Here is a 15402-nt window from a genome sequence, read left to right as displayed (position 1 = left end):
GAAAGATTAATAGATGGATACTGATGCATAAAATTTGTTGCTTTTTAATTTCAATTTTGTCCATTTCAAAAGTTTAAACATAAAATATTTATTCATTTGGTTTTCAATATTAAAAAAATAAGTGAATATAAATCAGATTGTCATGAAGTTAAAACATTTATATAAAATTTTAACCTTAAAAGATTCATAGCTTTAATATTACATCATCAATTTTTCATTTTCTATCGAAAACTTATATTTATTATGAGTAAGTTTATTATATATGTATATTGTTTCCGGTGCGTGTGTTATTTTATTAAATCCTGAACATTCATTTAAATTTTCTTTTGATCATAACCGTACAAATTAGTCCATTTAATACGGAACGATAGTTACTTGGATAATTCAAACGTGGCCTAAAATTTTACCAAACGATTCCTCACTAACTAATTCCCTTTTTTAAAGTATATTTTCAAAAAAAAAAAAAAGAAGCAAAATCCCTTTTTTAAAGGAAAAGATCGTTGAGTTACATGCATACAAATAGTACATTTCTCATCATGATTTTTAGCAACCAGTAGATGTGGATTCAAGATAAAAACTAACATTAAAAGCAACATGAAGTTCATAGTAAGAAATTAAGATCACCTACGCTCTGTAGATAATCTTTCGATAAATCAATAAATAGAATACAGAAGATCTGGAAGGAAAAAAAATATATGCCGTCACCACCAACGCAGCTGTCGTCCACCTAGCCATGCCACCACGGTGCCTCGCCGGTGCTACCACCGCTTCCATGCTGCCGCTACCCTGTTGCGCCACTTCTTAGATCTGGTTAATATAGTTGATTTGACTTGATTTATGTTGTGAAACTGATTTTGGGTTTTCTTTTGTGAAATAATTCTCATTGATTTTAAAGATGGTTGTTTATTTCATGGTGGAGTGAGATTAGACCCACAAACACAATCGCCCCCAAGTAATCGACCACAATGGCACAATGACCATCTGATCAAGGAGGGTGTTTCAGTTTTTTTCTTTCCCCTTATATAATTACATTTCATTATTTATAATAATAATAAGTATTACTGTATTAATGTTTCTACTGATATAAAGTTGTGCTTGGAGAGTTGGAGTTGATAGAATGTTTTTGATGACGAGAATGTTATATTTTTGGAGATTAGATTAATATTGGATGACTCTGAATAAGAGTTGAGATGATGAGGTGGGATTAGAATAAGAGAGGTGGTGAGGTTAGAATAACTCTAGATATCGGTTCATTGTTAATATTTATTTGGGGATAGTTTTTGCTAAAAAGTGTTAAAGTGACCAGTTCATATATTTTTATTTTTGTGTATTTATTTATATATTTAAGATTATTGTATTTCATCTTGAATACTTATGATTTTATGTTATCTCTCATATTTTTCAAAAAAGAATTTGACCTATCCAAATTACCTCTTTTTTAGTTTGAATATCATCACCTAATATACCTATAATATCATTAAATCTTAATCACTAATTTTATACTCTCTCCTCAAATCTTAACCCCACATTTTTTCTCTCTCATTCATAAATCATTTTATTCATCAAGTTCATTCAAAATCTTTTATCTCAAAAACCGTGATCGATAAATTATAAAAATTATATGGTTGTTTTTAAAATTTCATGATATTTCATTAGAGATGTCATTCGATATACTTTTAACGAATTTTTAAATTCAAGGGCGGAGCCCGTCGAGGTAGATTACCCTCATCACCAATCATCCCTATGACCTATCACCCCCTATAATCGATCACCTCTTATGACCTATTAAACTTTGAGCTATCACTCTACCACAATGGATGTAGCCACAATTATATCTATATCAAACAGAATTTAGAAATAAAAATTGTGATTTAAGAAGTAGGTAAAGTTAGGATGAATAAAATTGAGATCGAAGTCAATAAACAGAAGACACCAAGTGCAAAGGAACCATCTTTGATGAAAGCTAAGAAAGAAAAGATTTAACTTAAAAGGATGAGAAAGACCAAATAAAAAAAGTGAAATACTTGATATTTAAGTGGAACCCGAGCTACGCACGGGTATTGTTCTAGTTTTTAATGGTATTGTTATGTAATGAAAATGATTCCGATAAATCTAAAACCTTAAAGAGTTGAACACATGGAATCTACTATTTTTTTATTCTAATTTTATCCCTTGATTTTTTTATATGTTATAATCATATGATTAAGTTGATCTTAATTAGGCACATGATTAAGTTGATATATCATTATTAAATTTGGGATGTATATCACTACACTTAGAATCGTTTATGTATAATTTTCTAAGAGATAGTGTGCCCCACAATTTTTAACAAAGAAATTTTGCATACAATTGGTATTGGCACAATGATATCTAGTTAGGTCGTGTTAAGCTAGGTAAAAAACTTGTCATTTATGGATAAAAATTATTACCAAGGTGGTCTAGCTAATACCCTGAAGTTTTGATTTCTGAGTAGGGGTTTCAAGTTCGAAACAACCTTATTAGAAATATATATATATATATATATATATATATATGCTTAGGAGGTTAAGGAGATAGTTCAAAAAGTCATAAACCTAGATAATTAAACCAATTACATCTGAGTTAAAAAATTCGTCATTTTCAAAATACTTTGAACAAAGAAAATTGCCTACGTACATATATATCTATATATAATAACTAGCTTGTAAAAAATATCTAATAAATATTTATTGATATTATTTTCCATTTTCTAAGATGCAACTTTTCATCATAAAATTGGTTTGTTCGTAAATATTACGTATGGATGTGTATATGTGTAATATGGATGTATATATTTATTGGATAGAACCAGCTGATGAGACTTTTCGTTTGTTTTAATTCTCATGCAAAGAAATGTCAAGATAATTCTACTATTCATGAATTGACAACCTCACCACGTGAAATGGTTGAACACAATCCCTCGTTATCATAAAAGAATAACGATCGAAAATCAAATTTTTTGAAGTCACGCAATGATAATTAGATATAAATATCAATATCAATATCAATTAACAGGACGAACACATCAAAAACACTACGAAATGAAAATTGGTAGCTCGGTCTTCATTGATTAGGAGTTTTTCTCTGGTTTTTGTAATTGACACGATTTTTTTCACTCTTTTTGTGATCCTCGCAGTTAATGTCACATGATGAGTTTAGAATTTTTGTTGATTTGTTTTAATTCTAGATTGTAATTGTAATTGTACATTTTGACAACTAGTATTTTGCTAGCTGTTTTGTTTATTAATACATACTAATTTTTATCATTTAAAGAAAAGAATCAATTAACTAGATGAGTTAATTTGAGAACACTCCATTTAAAAAAAGACAAAAGAACAATTTCAATAGTTGATTTCTTTCCCTCTCTTCCCATTTTAGTATGAACTTTTTTCATTTTTAGTAATTCTTACTTTTTATTTTTTTAATAGAAACTCATTAAAAAAAAAAAAAATTCTGATATGATACGGTACGCGTTTCGCTCTTACGAGTAGTAATAAAGGATAGCTAGCGAGGTGAATAGTCATAAAGGATGATATGTCATAGGGGTCGGTGATAAAGTGATCTACTTAACGGACTTCGTCTTTATTTTTATAGGCAGGCTTTTTAAAACAAAAAAGGAAAAAAAAGATGTACGGAATGGAAATTGGAAAATAAATGACTAAAATTTATCTTATTATCATTTTCAAATAGGTTGTTCTCAAATTATTAATACTTATATATCTATTTGGTAAAGGTCATTAAATCTAGACACAAGTACATTTTGATTATGTGATACGAGTAGTTTTAATTGTTATAAGAGATTTGTCATTAAATTAAAAGTGAGTAATAGAGTTATGCACTTTATGCTTTATGCATTTTTTATTTTATTTTTTGTGAAGTAAACTTCTATCGAGACTCACTCCGGCAAAAGTCCAAAACCAACCATCAATACATGTAGTAGATTATGTAAACTTTTACCAATCACAAACTTCACAAACCAAAAAATAGCACAAAGTAATTAAAAAACATGTACAACATAAGTGTAAAGTACACAAATTCAAAAGATGAACAACATCAAATTAACTAATAGCTGTAGTAGTACATGAGAAAATGTTTCCGGGACAACCAAACTATCGCCTCGCGATCTTCTTAGAAAGCACGTAAACGGAGAGCCAAACGAGCAGTAGAAGTGTTATGGCGGATATGAGAGACAGAAGAATCGCGGCCTTGAAATGGTCACAATACGAATCGTACCTATTACATATCTTGGTCCATCCTGTATGAGAGTTACCTTTGAGTCCTATATATCCAACTCCCCCTGATGCCCCTGTTGCTGCTGCCACAATGCCCAATAGCAACTGCACAAACCACAGATATTTATATATTTAATTATTTATACAAATTGATTATAAGTAGTAATTAAGTGTACTAGGCCGGATTAGGATGAACCATGGATTAATTTTGAAAAAAGAAAACTAAGTAATATATATATATATATGGGTCGAGAGCTTACAGAATCGAGTATCACAAAATGAAATTGTAGCTTTGCTGAGCTTCCTCCTGGCTTAATCAACGCCAAAATCGATACTAAACCAGTAATGATGCTATGCAAAGCAGCTACCGAAAGTGCGGCTACAAAGTATCTGCAAATCATATCAAAACAGAACAATATATATATGGTCATGACACATCATGTTTAATTTCATAATATAAAGCAAAAAGAACTCGGTTAAATTTTTGAAGTTCTTATTGTAAACTCATACAAAGCCTATACTAGTATACTACACAAATTTAATCCATGTTTGTCCTGATTGAGACTTGCAAATGAAAACTAATTATGTAATTAGTCAATGGTTTTAGGTATAATAATTCATTGGTTTCTTGTTGTGTTGACACGAGGCCTGTTAGCACAACACGACACGAAAGTATAACATGTTTTGAGTTTGACTATAACAGATTTCATGTTGTGCTTGGATTGAAACACCGATACAATAAATTTTTATGTCTTATAAGAAACATGTTAAGACGTGGATTGAGCTGTTAAAAAAATCTATTAAGACACGAATTAACCCATTAAGACGAAAATAAGACATAGTAATGATACGTTTAATCATTACTAAAACTCTGCTTTAGTGATTAAAAAAAAATGGTAGAAAAACAAAAATTTCACACAACTACAAAAATATTTACAACTTATCCACCATATATATTTTCGTACTTAACATCGATTATTACGTTACTAAATTAGTGATATTTCCTTGTGGTGCATATATATAAATAAATAAATATACTTACATGTAAGCAGGGGAATAACTGAATTTTGCGTCCCGTTTGATTGATACAACCGGTGTAACTGGGATCATTTTGGTTTCCTTAGCAGTGACCATAACAATGACCGCAACCAAGGCCGTCGCAAACAAGAACACCCTCAACAACACATCAACCGTTGTATGCTTCTTAAAACTACTACCACGTGAACTAGAATCCGGTGGCGGTGCCGACGTTTTAAGCGGTACCTCCATGCTAACAGCGGCATGCGGAGGAGTACTTGTTGTGTTACCGGATGCCATTGTTAGAGTGAAGGAAAGTTAAGAAGTTTTTTTTTTTTATTTTGGTTTGTAAAAGTTTGGTTTATAATGTACGGAGAAAATGTTACATATATTTATACTAGTAATATTTTTAGTTCAACTAAATGGCAACTATATTGATTGTATTTGAATTCACATACGCATTAATATGAATAGGAAAGTCTTAGGCATGGTTTCACACACTTTGGTGAATTGGTCAATGAGAGGTTACCAGATTTGTATAAGATTTTGCTTTAGTGTGAAGACATTATTTGATCATAGGAAAAAAAGTCAAAGGTGGCTGGCCCAATATATGGAAATGGATTATATATATGTATAATTAATAGCAGCCTTCTTGCATACGATATCTTTGTACCTCATATATATATTTTGTGCGAAAATTCGGATAAGATTAGAAATCAAATCTTATTTAGTCTATCTATATCTATACCCCTTATAAATTCGGATAATTTTTTTCTCAAAATACTTTTACCTTATCCTTGAAAATTTAAAACTACCCTTCCACACACAATAAAAAACACACACATCTTAAAAACACATATTCACAAACAAAAACACACACATCCTAATAATTGAACGGATTTATTTAAGAACCTTTAAATAAAAAAGCTTCTCGTCTCCTCCTTGATCAATAAATCAAAAACTCATTATGTTTGCAACTATGTATGTGTATCGTTATATAATTTCGTTCATGTTTTACAAAATTAAGTTTTGATAATGTTGATGATATGTATGTATTATTTTACTTTGTTCTAAGTATTTATAAAGAAAAAGGGTACGTAATACAGCTTATGATATTTTGATCATTCAAATAAGGAGAACGGACTGACAAAACAAGTGGTCGATCTTTTGTGCATATCGATCGGTATACAAAGTGATTTCCATCAACCGAGATGCATGTTGAGCATTCAAAAGTCACAATAGATATCTATACTCTTTTATAATTAACACATTTTGCCCTACCTTACTATTAATGGTTTATATATGTTTACGTCTTACAGAAAAACATGATTTTTCATTTATATACTGTACTATCGTGGTTTTACGTAAAATAAAACAAGTATTAAAGTATAACAACTGTGCATCATGAAAATCATCGTGCATCAATTGCTTCGTGAATTTTCGTGCATCAATTTAACCATGATCTAAGGGCTAAGGTCTAGTCCTATTTGTTTTACTTTAATACTTGTTTTATAATACCCGACTCATATATATATATATATATATATACTGTAATATATAAATATAAGTATGAAGTATCTTTATATTTTCCATGGCAAACAACTAGACAAAGAACAACTTTGTGTATAGAATAGCGACCCATCAACCATTTTGTGTTTTGCTGATTGTCTGCATCTTTCAACTTACACCTTATTTTCAAATCGAAGTTCTTCTTCTTCTTTTTTTTTTTTACTAATTTCTTTATTAATTGTTGTTAACTAAATTTGTCAAGGGTTAACAGCAATAATTAGTGACGTGTTTGCCGGACATTCATTTACAAGAATCAACTGATTTCATGTTACCTAATGAACACACTCCACTGTTTGCTTTGTTTCTTCTTTGAATCATGTAATTCTTATTTTTTAGAATTAGAAAAGAAATAGTAGTGAATTAATTTAAGACAGATGATTAACTAAAAATTAATGTTAAAAAAAAAAAAGAAAGACGATTAACTAAAAATTAGTGAAAAGTAAACTCAGGGTCCCAGGTTTTTGAAAACAAAAGCTTTTGCTTTCATTGACTAAAACACGTCTTTTTTTTTCTTATATGTATTAATTTATTTATTACTGTGAAATCTGGTTTACTAATGATTGCTAGATATATTTGAACGTATAAATGATTATTACCAAGGTGTTCTAGTGGTTAGAATATCTAATATCTTCACAGAATATCTCTCGTTCAAATTTCATTAGGTAACATTCTGGATAGCCAAGGAAAGATTCAAAAACGACCACAAAAATAATTATTTAGACCGGTTTAATTAGGGTTTTCCCCCACGTGATTATGGTGCAGCGGTTATGAGGTGTCCTAATGCGGACCCGGTTCAGACAACGTATGTCTAAACCCTCAGAAATTCGTCTTTCCAAAAAAAAAAGACCGTATACATTCAAGTCAAAAGACTCGCCTATTCTATTCTAGGTAACCAAAAATAATCATACAATTCAGTTCCAGTTGATATTTTAAGTTTGTTTGTTTAATCCAATAAAACAAACCATACCTATAAAAAGGCAACACGGTTTGTTGTGTGTGAACGAACATATATATATGCATAATGCATCATCATGGGTTCATACACATAAAATCCTTTTTGCTACTTCATTCACTTTTATAATTTTATTGCATACACATCATGGAGAGATCAGCAAGATCAGCACAAGAAACCTTACGTGTTCAGATTTGTCACATCATATATTTTTCTAATTACAAATATATCTCAGTAGGCTTACATATAATATAACCCAAAATCGTAGTACCACATATAACGTGTTGTTTGTTTGTTCCCATGATATCAAAATTTACATAAGAATATATTTAACATTATGAGAATAAAGAATCAAACTAGTATGCATACATACCATCAGGTTTCATATGGGTATTTTAGTTTTGACACAGGGATTTATTCAACCAAACCGGCTAGGGTTTTAAACACTGGGAATCTTGGTTCCTAAACGATGAAATATTGAACTATCCGAATGTTTAAGAACCTGGACTGATGCTAGATTAGAAGACTTTTTTACAAAGGGGTTTTGACTCTATTTCAGTCTGTTAGAAGTTTGGCAAACAACTGTTCTATATCTATACAGATAAATATATCTGATATGTGTATATTCATTGAGCACACAGGAATCCTCTACGACATAACCTCCAGAGCTTCTCTTGTTTGCCCAATTACGTTGAATACAGTTGCGGCTATATGCGATGGAGTCAGGCCGGCATCAGCTAACTGGTCAGCAGGTGCACCATGGTCAATGTAACGGTCAGGAAGCACCAGTGGTCTCCACTGCAGACAGTAACTCAAGTTTATGTATATGGTTTTTAAAAAAATTAAATCTTGAACTTGATTACCCGCTAAACATAAAGGTGGCAATTTTGAGTTATTACTTATGAATGGGTTGAGTAAAGTTATCTCTTACCTCTTATGGATCAAATGGGTAAAAATAGCTTTAGAAAAACAAAATGAGTCGATGGGTTGAGAGTCGCCCAAAGTATATTATTGACACAACACACAAGTATAACATCTTATTCAATAAATTAGATTGCAATCATATGTGACACCTGCTGAATTTTCATTTTAAAAGAACGTATGAAAAGATCTGGAACTTGTATATATATCACATTTCAACCTGTGTTCTTTAGACAGTTTACTCAACTCATCCATTTTGCCACCTCTAGATATAAATAGTATAAAGCTAATAGATAGAGTACCTTTAGATTTCCATCAAGAAGACCGTCTAATGCCATGAAATGAGCAACATGAGAACCAAAGCCTCCAATCGATCCTTCTTCAACAGTGATCAAGACCTCATGAGACTTTGCAAGGGCTCGGATAAGACTGTGGTCTAATGGTTTGCAAAAACGAGCATCTGCAACAGTAATGTTTAAACCACGTTCCTTTACTAAACCAGCAGCAGCCATGCAACTCTGAACAGCTGTTCCATAGCCTAGGAGTGCTACTCGTTGCCCTTCAATCATTATTCGACCTTTACCAATCTATTTGAACCAACAAAACGAGAATAATCAGCTATTGACATTGTTAATGTTAGGATAAACAGGTACTGCTAGGTACTTTATCATACTTATGATTGTTCAGAATCAGGTAATCACCCTCGAAAAACCCATCGAAACATCCCAGAGTGTAAAAAAACAATATGGGCAGAAAAAAAGTTATATTAACTAGTTAAAGTACCTCAAGAGGAATGCCTTTGTTGCCGGGTGGCAGGGGCACGCCTATCCCATTTCCTCGTGGATAACGGAAACAACTAGGTCTGTCATCAATGGCAGCAGCAGTTGCCACCATGTGAAAAAGCTCGGCCTCATCAGAAGGAGCCATGACGACCATGTTCGGGAGGCATGCCATGAAAGTGACGTCAAATGATCCCGAATGTGTAGGACCATCTGCCCCAACTAGTCCTGCTCGATCCATTGCAAATCTTACAGGTAGTTTCTGCAAATCTACATCATGCACTACCTGATCATAACCCCTCTGCAAAAACGAGGAGTAAATTGCACAAAATGGTTTAAGCCCTTCGCACGCCAATCCAGCAGCAAATGTAACTGCATGTTGTTCTGCAATTCCAACATCGAAACACCGAGTAGGGAACCGCCGGAGAAATAGATTCATTCCGGTACCACCGCCCATTGCTGCATGGATCCCGATGACTTTTTTATCTGCTTCGGCTTCTGCAATCAACGCCTCTGCAAAGTAGGTTGTGTAAGACTGAGTTGGTGCACTTGACTTGAATTGCTTTCCAGTTGCCGGATCAAACTTTCCCACGCCTACAAACAAACAAATAAACCAGTAAGTTGGTGGCGATTTCAACTAAAAGCAATTCAGATAAAATAATATACCAGTTATTTTCAGCTTATTTACCATGGTACTTGTCGGCAGCTTTCTCGGCATATGGGTATCCTCTACCTTTCTCAGTGATTACATGTATTAAGACCGGACCGGTTGTTTTAGTACTCTTAACCTCTTTAAGAATGGCAACAAGATCATCAATGCTATGACCATCTACGGGACCAATGTAATATAAACCAAGTTCTTCAAATAATGTCGATCCAGAACCACTAATCATCCCACGAGCATATTCATCAACTTTAGCAGCAATTTCATGCATAGGGCCACCAATTTGTTTAGTAACTTCTTTGGCAACTTCACGGAGTTCCCTGAGAGGCCGGTTAGATTGTAATCTACTAAGCGCACTGCTTAAAGCTCCAACGGGAGGTATAGGGCCATCAAGATTCGCAGTGGGTAAAGAAACTTGTTTGTTATCATTAAGGATTACTATCATATCCGAATCTAGATAACCAGCATTGTTCATTGCTTCGTACGCTTGCCCAGCAGTCATAGCACCATCACCTATTATAGCAACTACATCATTTGTTCCTCCCTTCAAATCCCTTCCCACGGCCATCCCTGTTACAGTTCACAAAAAATTGAAAGATATTTCATTTAGGTAACTTAAAAGAAACCTAGTCAGTAGTTGGATGACATAATTGGAGAAATTTTCAAACTTTTTGCAGAAATAGACCATCGAGTGTGTTTTGGAGATAATTTAAAAGTGAAAATCTGGCTAGATACATTTAACTATTTGATTAAAATGGGCCATGGGAGATACTAATAGTGTTTGGATGTGCCATTTAATGGTATTATGGTCACATCAGCAGATGTTTTAGTGATTAATATTACAAACTAACTTTAGGTTGAAATAACAGATAACCGATTACAAAAAGGCAAATTCAAAAACCCATAAAAGCAGCATGAAACAAACAAGAAACTGGAAGAAAAAGTAATTACCTAACCCTGCTGAAATAGTGGTCGAGCTGTGGCCGGTGCCAAAGCAATCATGCTCACTTTCAGAACGTTTGGTGAATCCAGCCAACCCGTCAGTTTGCCTAATTGTATGCATTCTGTCTCTTCGTCCAGTCAGGATTTTATGCGGGTAAGACTACAAAAACCCATGTAAAATGTAATTCAAATTCAATAACAATCACTTCTACAGTATAAACTTATAATCCATGACCCTATGATTTATTACCTGATGACCAACGTCCCAAAGTATCTTATCTTGTGGCGTATTGAAGACATAATGAAGAGCCACCGTGAGCTCCACCACGCCAAGGCTCGAACCCAAATGGCCTCCCGTTTTAGAAACATTGAAGATCACATCAGATCGAAGCTCATCGGCTAGTTGCTTCAATTCCTGCATTAGAGGGTAGTACCAAATTAAAAAAAATTAAATTTCACTTCACTAATATGTATCTCTAGACTAAATATCATAACAGAAATATAAACATAGATATTAGTTGTGAATTTCCCTATTGGCTTTGACTGCGGTAAGTAATTCACTCAAAAACCGATCCCATTTATGGATACTTGGAGGGTGGGAAAACTCTTTCTTTTATCAGGATTAAAGGCTTAGCCGCCTGACTCACTCCGGATAGAAAGATTGAGGGGGTCAGACACGGTAAATATATTAATTCGAAAATAATAATTATCAACAGAACGTAATTAGATCTTTGACCTATTTATGGTCAAACCAGTTACTAGTCAAATCCAAAAGTAACACAATCATAGCATTTACACAAGTTTTAATCCAAATTTAGGAACATTCTTATACAACTAAATAATGGATAAAACTACTTTAGAGTCAAAGATACATACTTTGACTTTTTGATCAAACCAACCATTATTTCAAATCCAAATTAACATAGATTATACTAGCATTTACCTATATTTTTAAAAGCAAAACAAGCAACATTCTTACTAAAAGATCAATCATATTGTTTATCTTTGCAGGATTTAAGGATACATACTTTAACCTTTTGGTCAAACCATCCGTAATTTAAAACACAAACATATAGTTACAAATATTTCAGTGCAAATCAAACAACAATCTTCTATGATCTTTATAACAAAAAAGGCATAATAAAAAAATAAAAAAACTTACCTTGGTTGATAAATTTTTCATGTGAATTGGGTAATTGATAGTGTCCAAAAGTGGAGTTGGTGGTCTTTGTGAGTGATACTCACCTCTTTCTGACAGTGTTGCTCTAACCCCATTTGTTTTTTTACTTACCTGCTTACAAAATAACAAAACCCAATATACAAAAATTAAAATCCATCTATAAAGATCAAAACTTTATACAAAAAGATAAAATCTTGAATGTATTATCAAACATGATTCAAGGGATTATATTAATATGAAAAACCCATATGTGAAAAGCAAAATTCTTTAGAAAATGAGCTAATGTCAAAGAATAGCAATCAAGTATAAGGATGTCCAAATAGGTACTAATAATTTGTAAAAGTTCGTGTGAGTATTATGAGCAGAAATGATGAAATATTTAGCCGTTATAAGAAAATGATTTACAAACCATAATTAACTATGTGCACATTCTAGCATAAATCTAATTGATATTCTTTGACATTAATCCAAAAAAAAAATATTGGAAGTAAATAATTAAACATGATTCATGTGTTTATGTAAAGATTAAAAGCCCATTTGAAAAAATCAAAACTTCATACTAAAAAAGTGGAAAAAAGATAGAATCTTGAATGTATGACAAACATGATACAAGGGTTTATCTAGAGATTAAAAACCCATATGTCAAAATCATAACTTTGTTCAAAAATTATGAAATTCTGAAAGCATATCAAATTTGATTCATGGGCTTATGTAAAAATTTAAAACCCATAAATAAAAGTCAAAACTTTATACAAAAAAAAAATAATAAAATGAAATTGAATGTATAATCAAACCTGATACAAAGATTTATGTAAAGATGGATGAAGGTGTTGTAGATCTGTTCCAAAGAAACAATGTTGAAGCAATGAAGTATGTGAAGTAATTGACCTGTGATTCACCTGACCAGGGAATGAAAACCCACAAAGTGCCATATAGACCCAGAAATGTGGGAATGTATTTGATACCCAGATAGGAAAATGGGGGTGTTTGGAAGGTGGTTTTTGGTGGGTATAAAGGCGGAGATAATGGTGGTGTAGTGGTGGTCAATTTGATGTTTGTGTGTGTGTAAAAAGTGAGGAACTTTAGTGAATTCTTGTAATAAGTTGTAAGAAGAAGAAGACAAGTATGGAACAAATGGAAATCATAAGCTATTTGTTATTGGTCCACGTCATTGGAAATCACATTGTATGGATAGCAAAACATTTCATGATAATGGTGCATGAATGGATCCCCCACTCAAAATCATCTATGACATGATGGTAATTTTTTATGATATCTTGCATATGCACACATGAGTATATGTCTAAATGTATTGAAACTAGATTAAAATATTGTTACTCCGTTACAGTGTCGAATTTTGAATTATATTTGCACATATATCAACCGGCACTGAAGACCGTAAGAAGTCATTTTGGTTTTGGTTTTGGTTTTGATTTTTTAGAGTGACAAGTCTATCGGATATTTTTTTGAATTTTCTACAATCATATTCCGTTCAAGTTATCTGGGATCTAACAGATTCTGAGAATCGAATATTTAAAAAACGGAATTTCTATATCAATATTAAATTTTAAACATAGTTTTAAGTCTGCCAATTTAATCAAATATATTAACGCTCTCTAGATTTACCTTATTATATGAATCTAAATTTTTAAAACATGTCAATATTTGGTTTTGATGTATCAAGATTATTGCGTTAACTAATATCTTCTTTCTAGTTGTTTTTCAGATTTTCTTTATTGTCATCTCAAATTCTCAAGATATTATGTAAATTTATTTCAATATAAACTACAATAGTCATTTCATGTTTCATAGGATAGTTATAAGTCTCCACACAATAAAGTGCCAAAAAAATTAATATATGCTGGAAGCATACCCAAGTAACCCAACATACGTGTATCAATAGGATGTGCATGAAATGTTTATTTTATAATTATAATGGAAGAGAACAAATGAATGTTAAAACTTAAACATATGTAAGAGTACATACGTGTATCAATAGGATGTTCACAAAATGTATATTTTAAAGTTATAATGGAAAGAGAAAAAGTATAGAGATATATGAGTGAAGTATATACGGAGTCTGTTTTCAATATATTTTTTTTGCTGAAGTAAAGTCGTTATGTGTTCATGAATAAACGTAAATACACAGTTAGAAGAATTATGATTCAAATTCAATAGTATCACGAATAAAGAAAAACTATTAGGGATTAAAAGTTAAAAAGTATTTTATATTTATATCATATTTAATTAAATTATTTCTTCTAGATGTAGATATAGATGACAGATGAAGATGACAATTACAAATAAAACAAATATAAATGAACGATGTTTGCGAACTAACTATTCAACATTTACCTTCAATGATGAGTTGGTGGAGTGGTTTGTAGTTCTTCTGATGACCTATGGGTCTCAGGTTCGAATCTCCATACCACCAACTTTGAGATAGAGTTAGCCCTTCTATGAGGGTTTGGCTTGGGTATACTCAGGTTCAAGTCAGTGGGTATTTGAAATAGGCATTTCTACTTCGAGAGAGCTCTCTAGCGCGAACCTGGTTAAAATAAAATATGATAGACTTCTCGCTGTGAAATCACGACACGAAGTTTCAAGCGAAATTCACTTTAAAAAGAAAACTATTCAACATTTACCGACATAGATGTATGAGGAAGCAATGGCAGGGGAAATCAAAAAGGCGTCGAAAGTCATGAGGGGGGCAAAAGTCAAGGGAACCTATTACCAAGAGAAAAAATCAAACAAATTACGGATAAAATTACACTTTAAGGTGGAAAAAAAAAGGAGGGGGTCAGGACCCTTAATAAGATCCATTCTTCATTTAGCTGAACGGGTGAATTATTTGTTCATGTTCATACATTTAGAGAACTCAAGTAAGACTGTATAACTTACTAGAGAGATACAAACCGTTACATTACTCTTGTAATTAAGCCCAAATATATCATGCAATCATGTCTTAATTGACAAGAATTTGTCGCCATTTTTTCTTATTTTGGGTTACACGATATAGCTTTAACAAAACGATGATGAAATAATACATCAAAAGGTAAGTTATCACCTAGAAAACAAAATGGTTCTTGCTATATATGTTATTACAATGATAGAAGACGTGCAACATA

At 32.2% G+C, this 15402-nt stretch overlaps 2 protein-coding genes across 2 annotated transcripts; both read right to left on the bottom strand.

The window, feature by feature from the left end:
• Nucleotides 1-3986: 3986 nt before the first annotated feature.
• Nucleotides 3987-5712, bottom strand: LOC122599075 (CASP-like protein 1). The gene is made up of 3 exons (XM_043771529.1): nt 5293-5712; nt 4511-4640; nt 3987-4355 (listed from the first exon to the last, which is right to left on the bottom strand). The coding sequence occupies exons 1-3, from the start codon at nt 5565-5567 to the stop codon at nt 4128-4130; spliced, it is 633 nt and encodes a 210-aa protein (XP_043627464.1). The 5' UTR covers nt 5568-5712; the 3' UTR covers nt 3987-4127.
• Nucleotides 5713-8100: 2388 nt separating this feature from the next.
• On the bottom strand, nt 8101-13360 carry LOC122599067 (probable 1-deoxy-D-xylulose-5-phosphate synthase, chloroplastic). Its single transcript, XM_043771514.1, has 8 exons — nt 13069-13360; nt 12257-12385; nt 11345-11509; nt 11104-11254; nt 10177-10722; nt 9493-10082; nt 9012-9296; nt 8101-8586 (listed from the first exon to the last, which is right to left on the bottom strand). Exons 1-8 carry the CDS (start codon nt 13204-13206, stop codon nt 8437-8439), a joined length of 2154 nt encoding a protein of 717 aa, XP_043627449.1. The 5' UTR covers nt 13207-13360; the 3' UTR covers nt 8101-8436.
• Between the last annotated feature and the right edge of the window lie 2042 nt (nt 13361-15402).

The sequence above is a fragment of the Erigeron canadensis genome, chromosome 5 (genome assembly GCF_010389155.1).
Source record: "Erigeron canadensis isolate Cc75 chromosome 5, C_canadensis_v1, whole genome shotgun sequence".
Taxonomy (NCBI): Eukaryota; Viridiplantae; Streptophyta; class Magnoliopsida; order Asterales; family Asteraceae; genus Erigeron; species Erigeron canadensis.
This window is presented reverse-complemented; position numbering and strand designations above follow the sequence as displayed.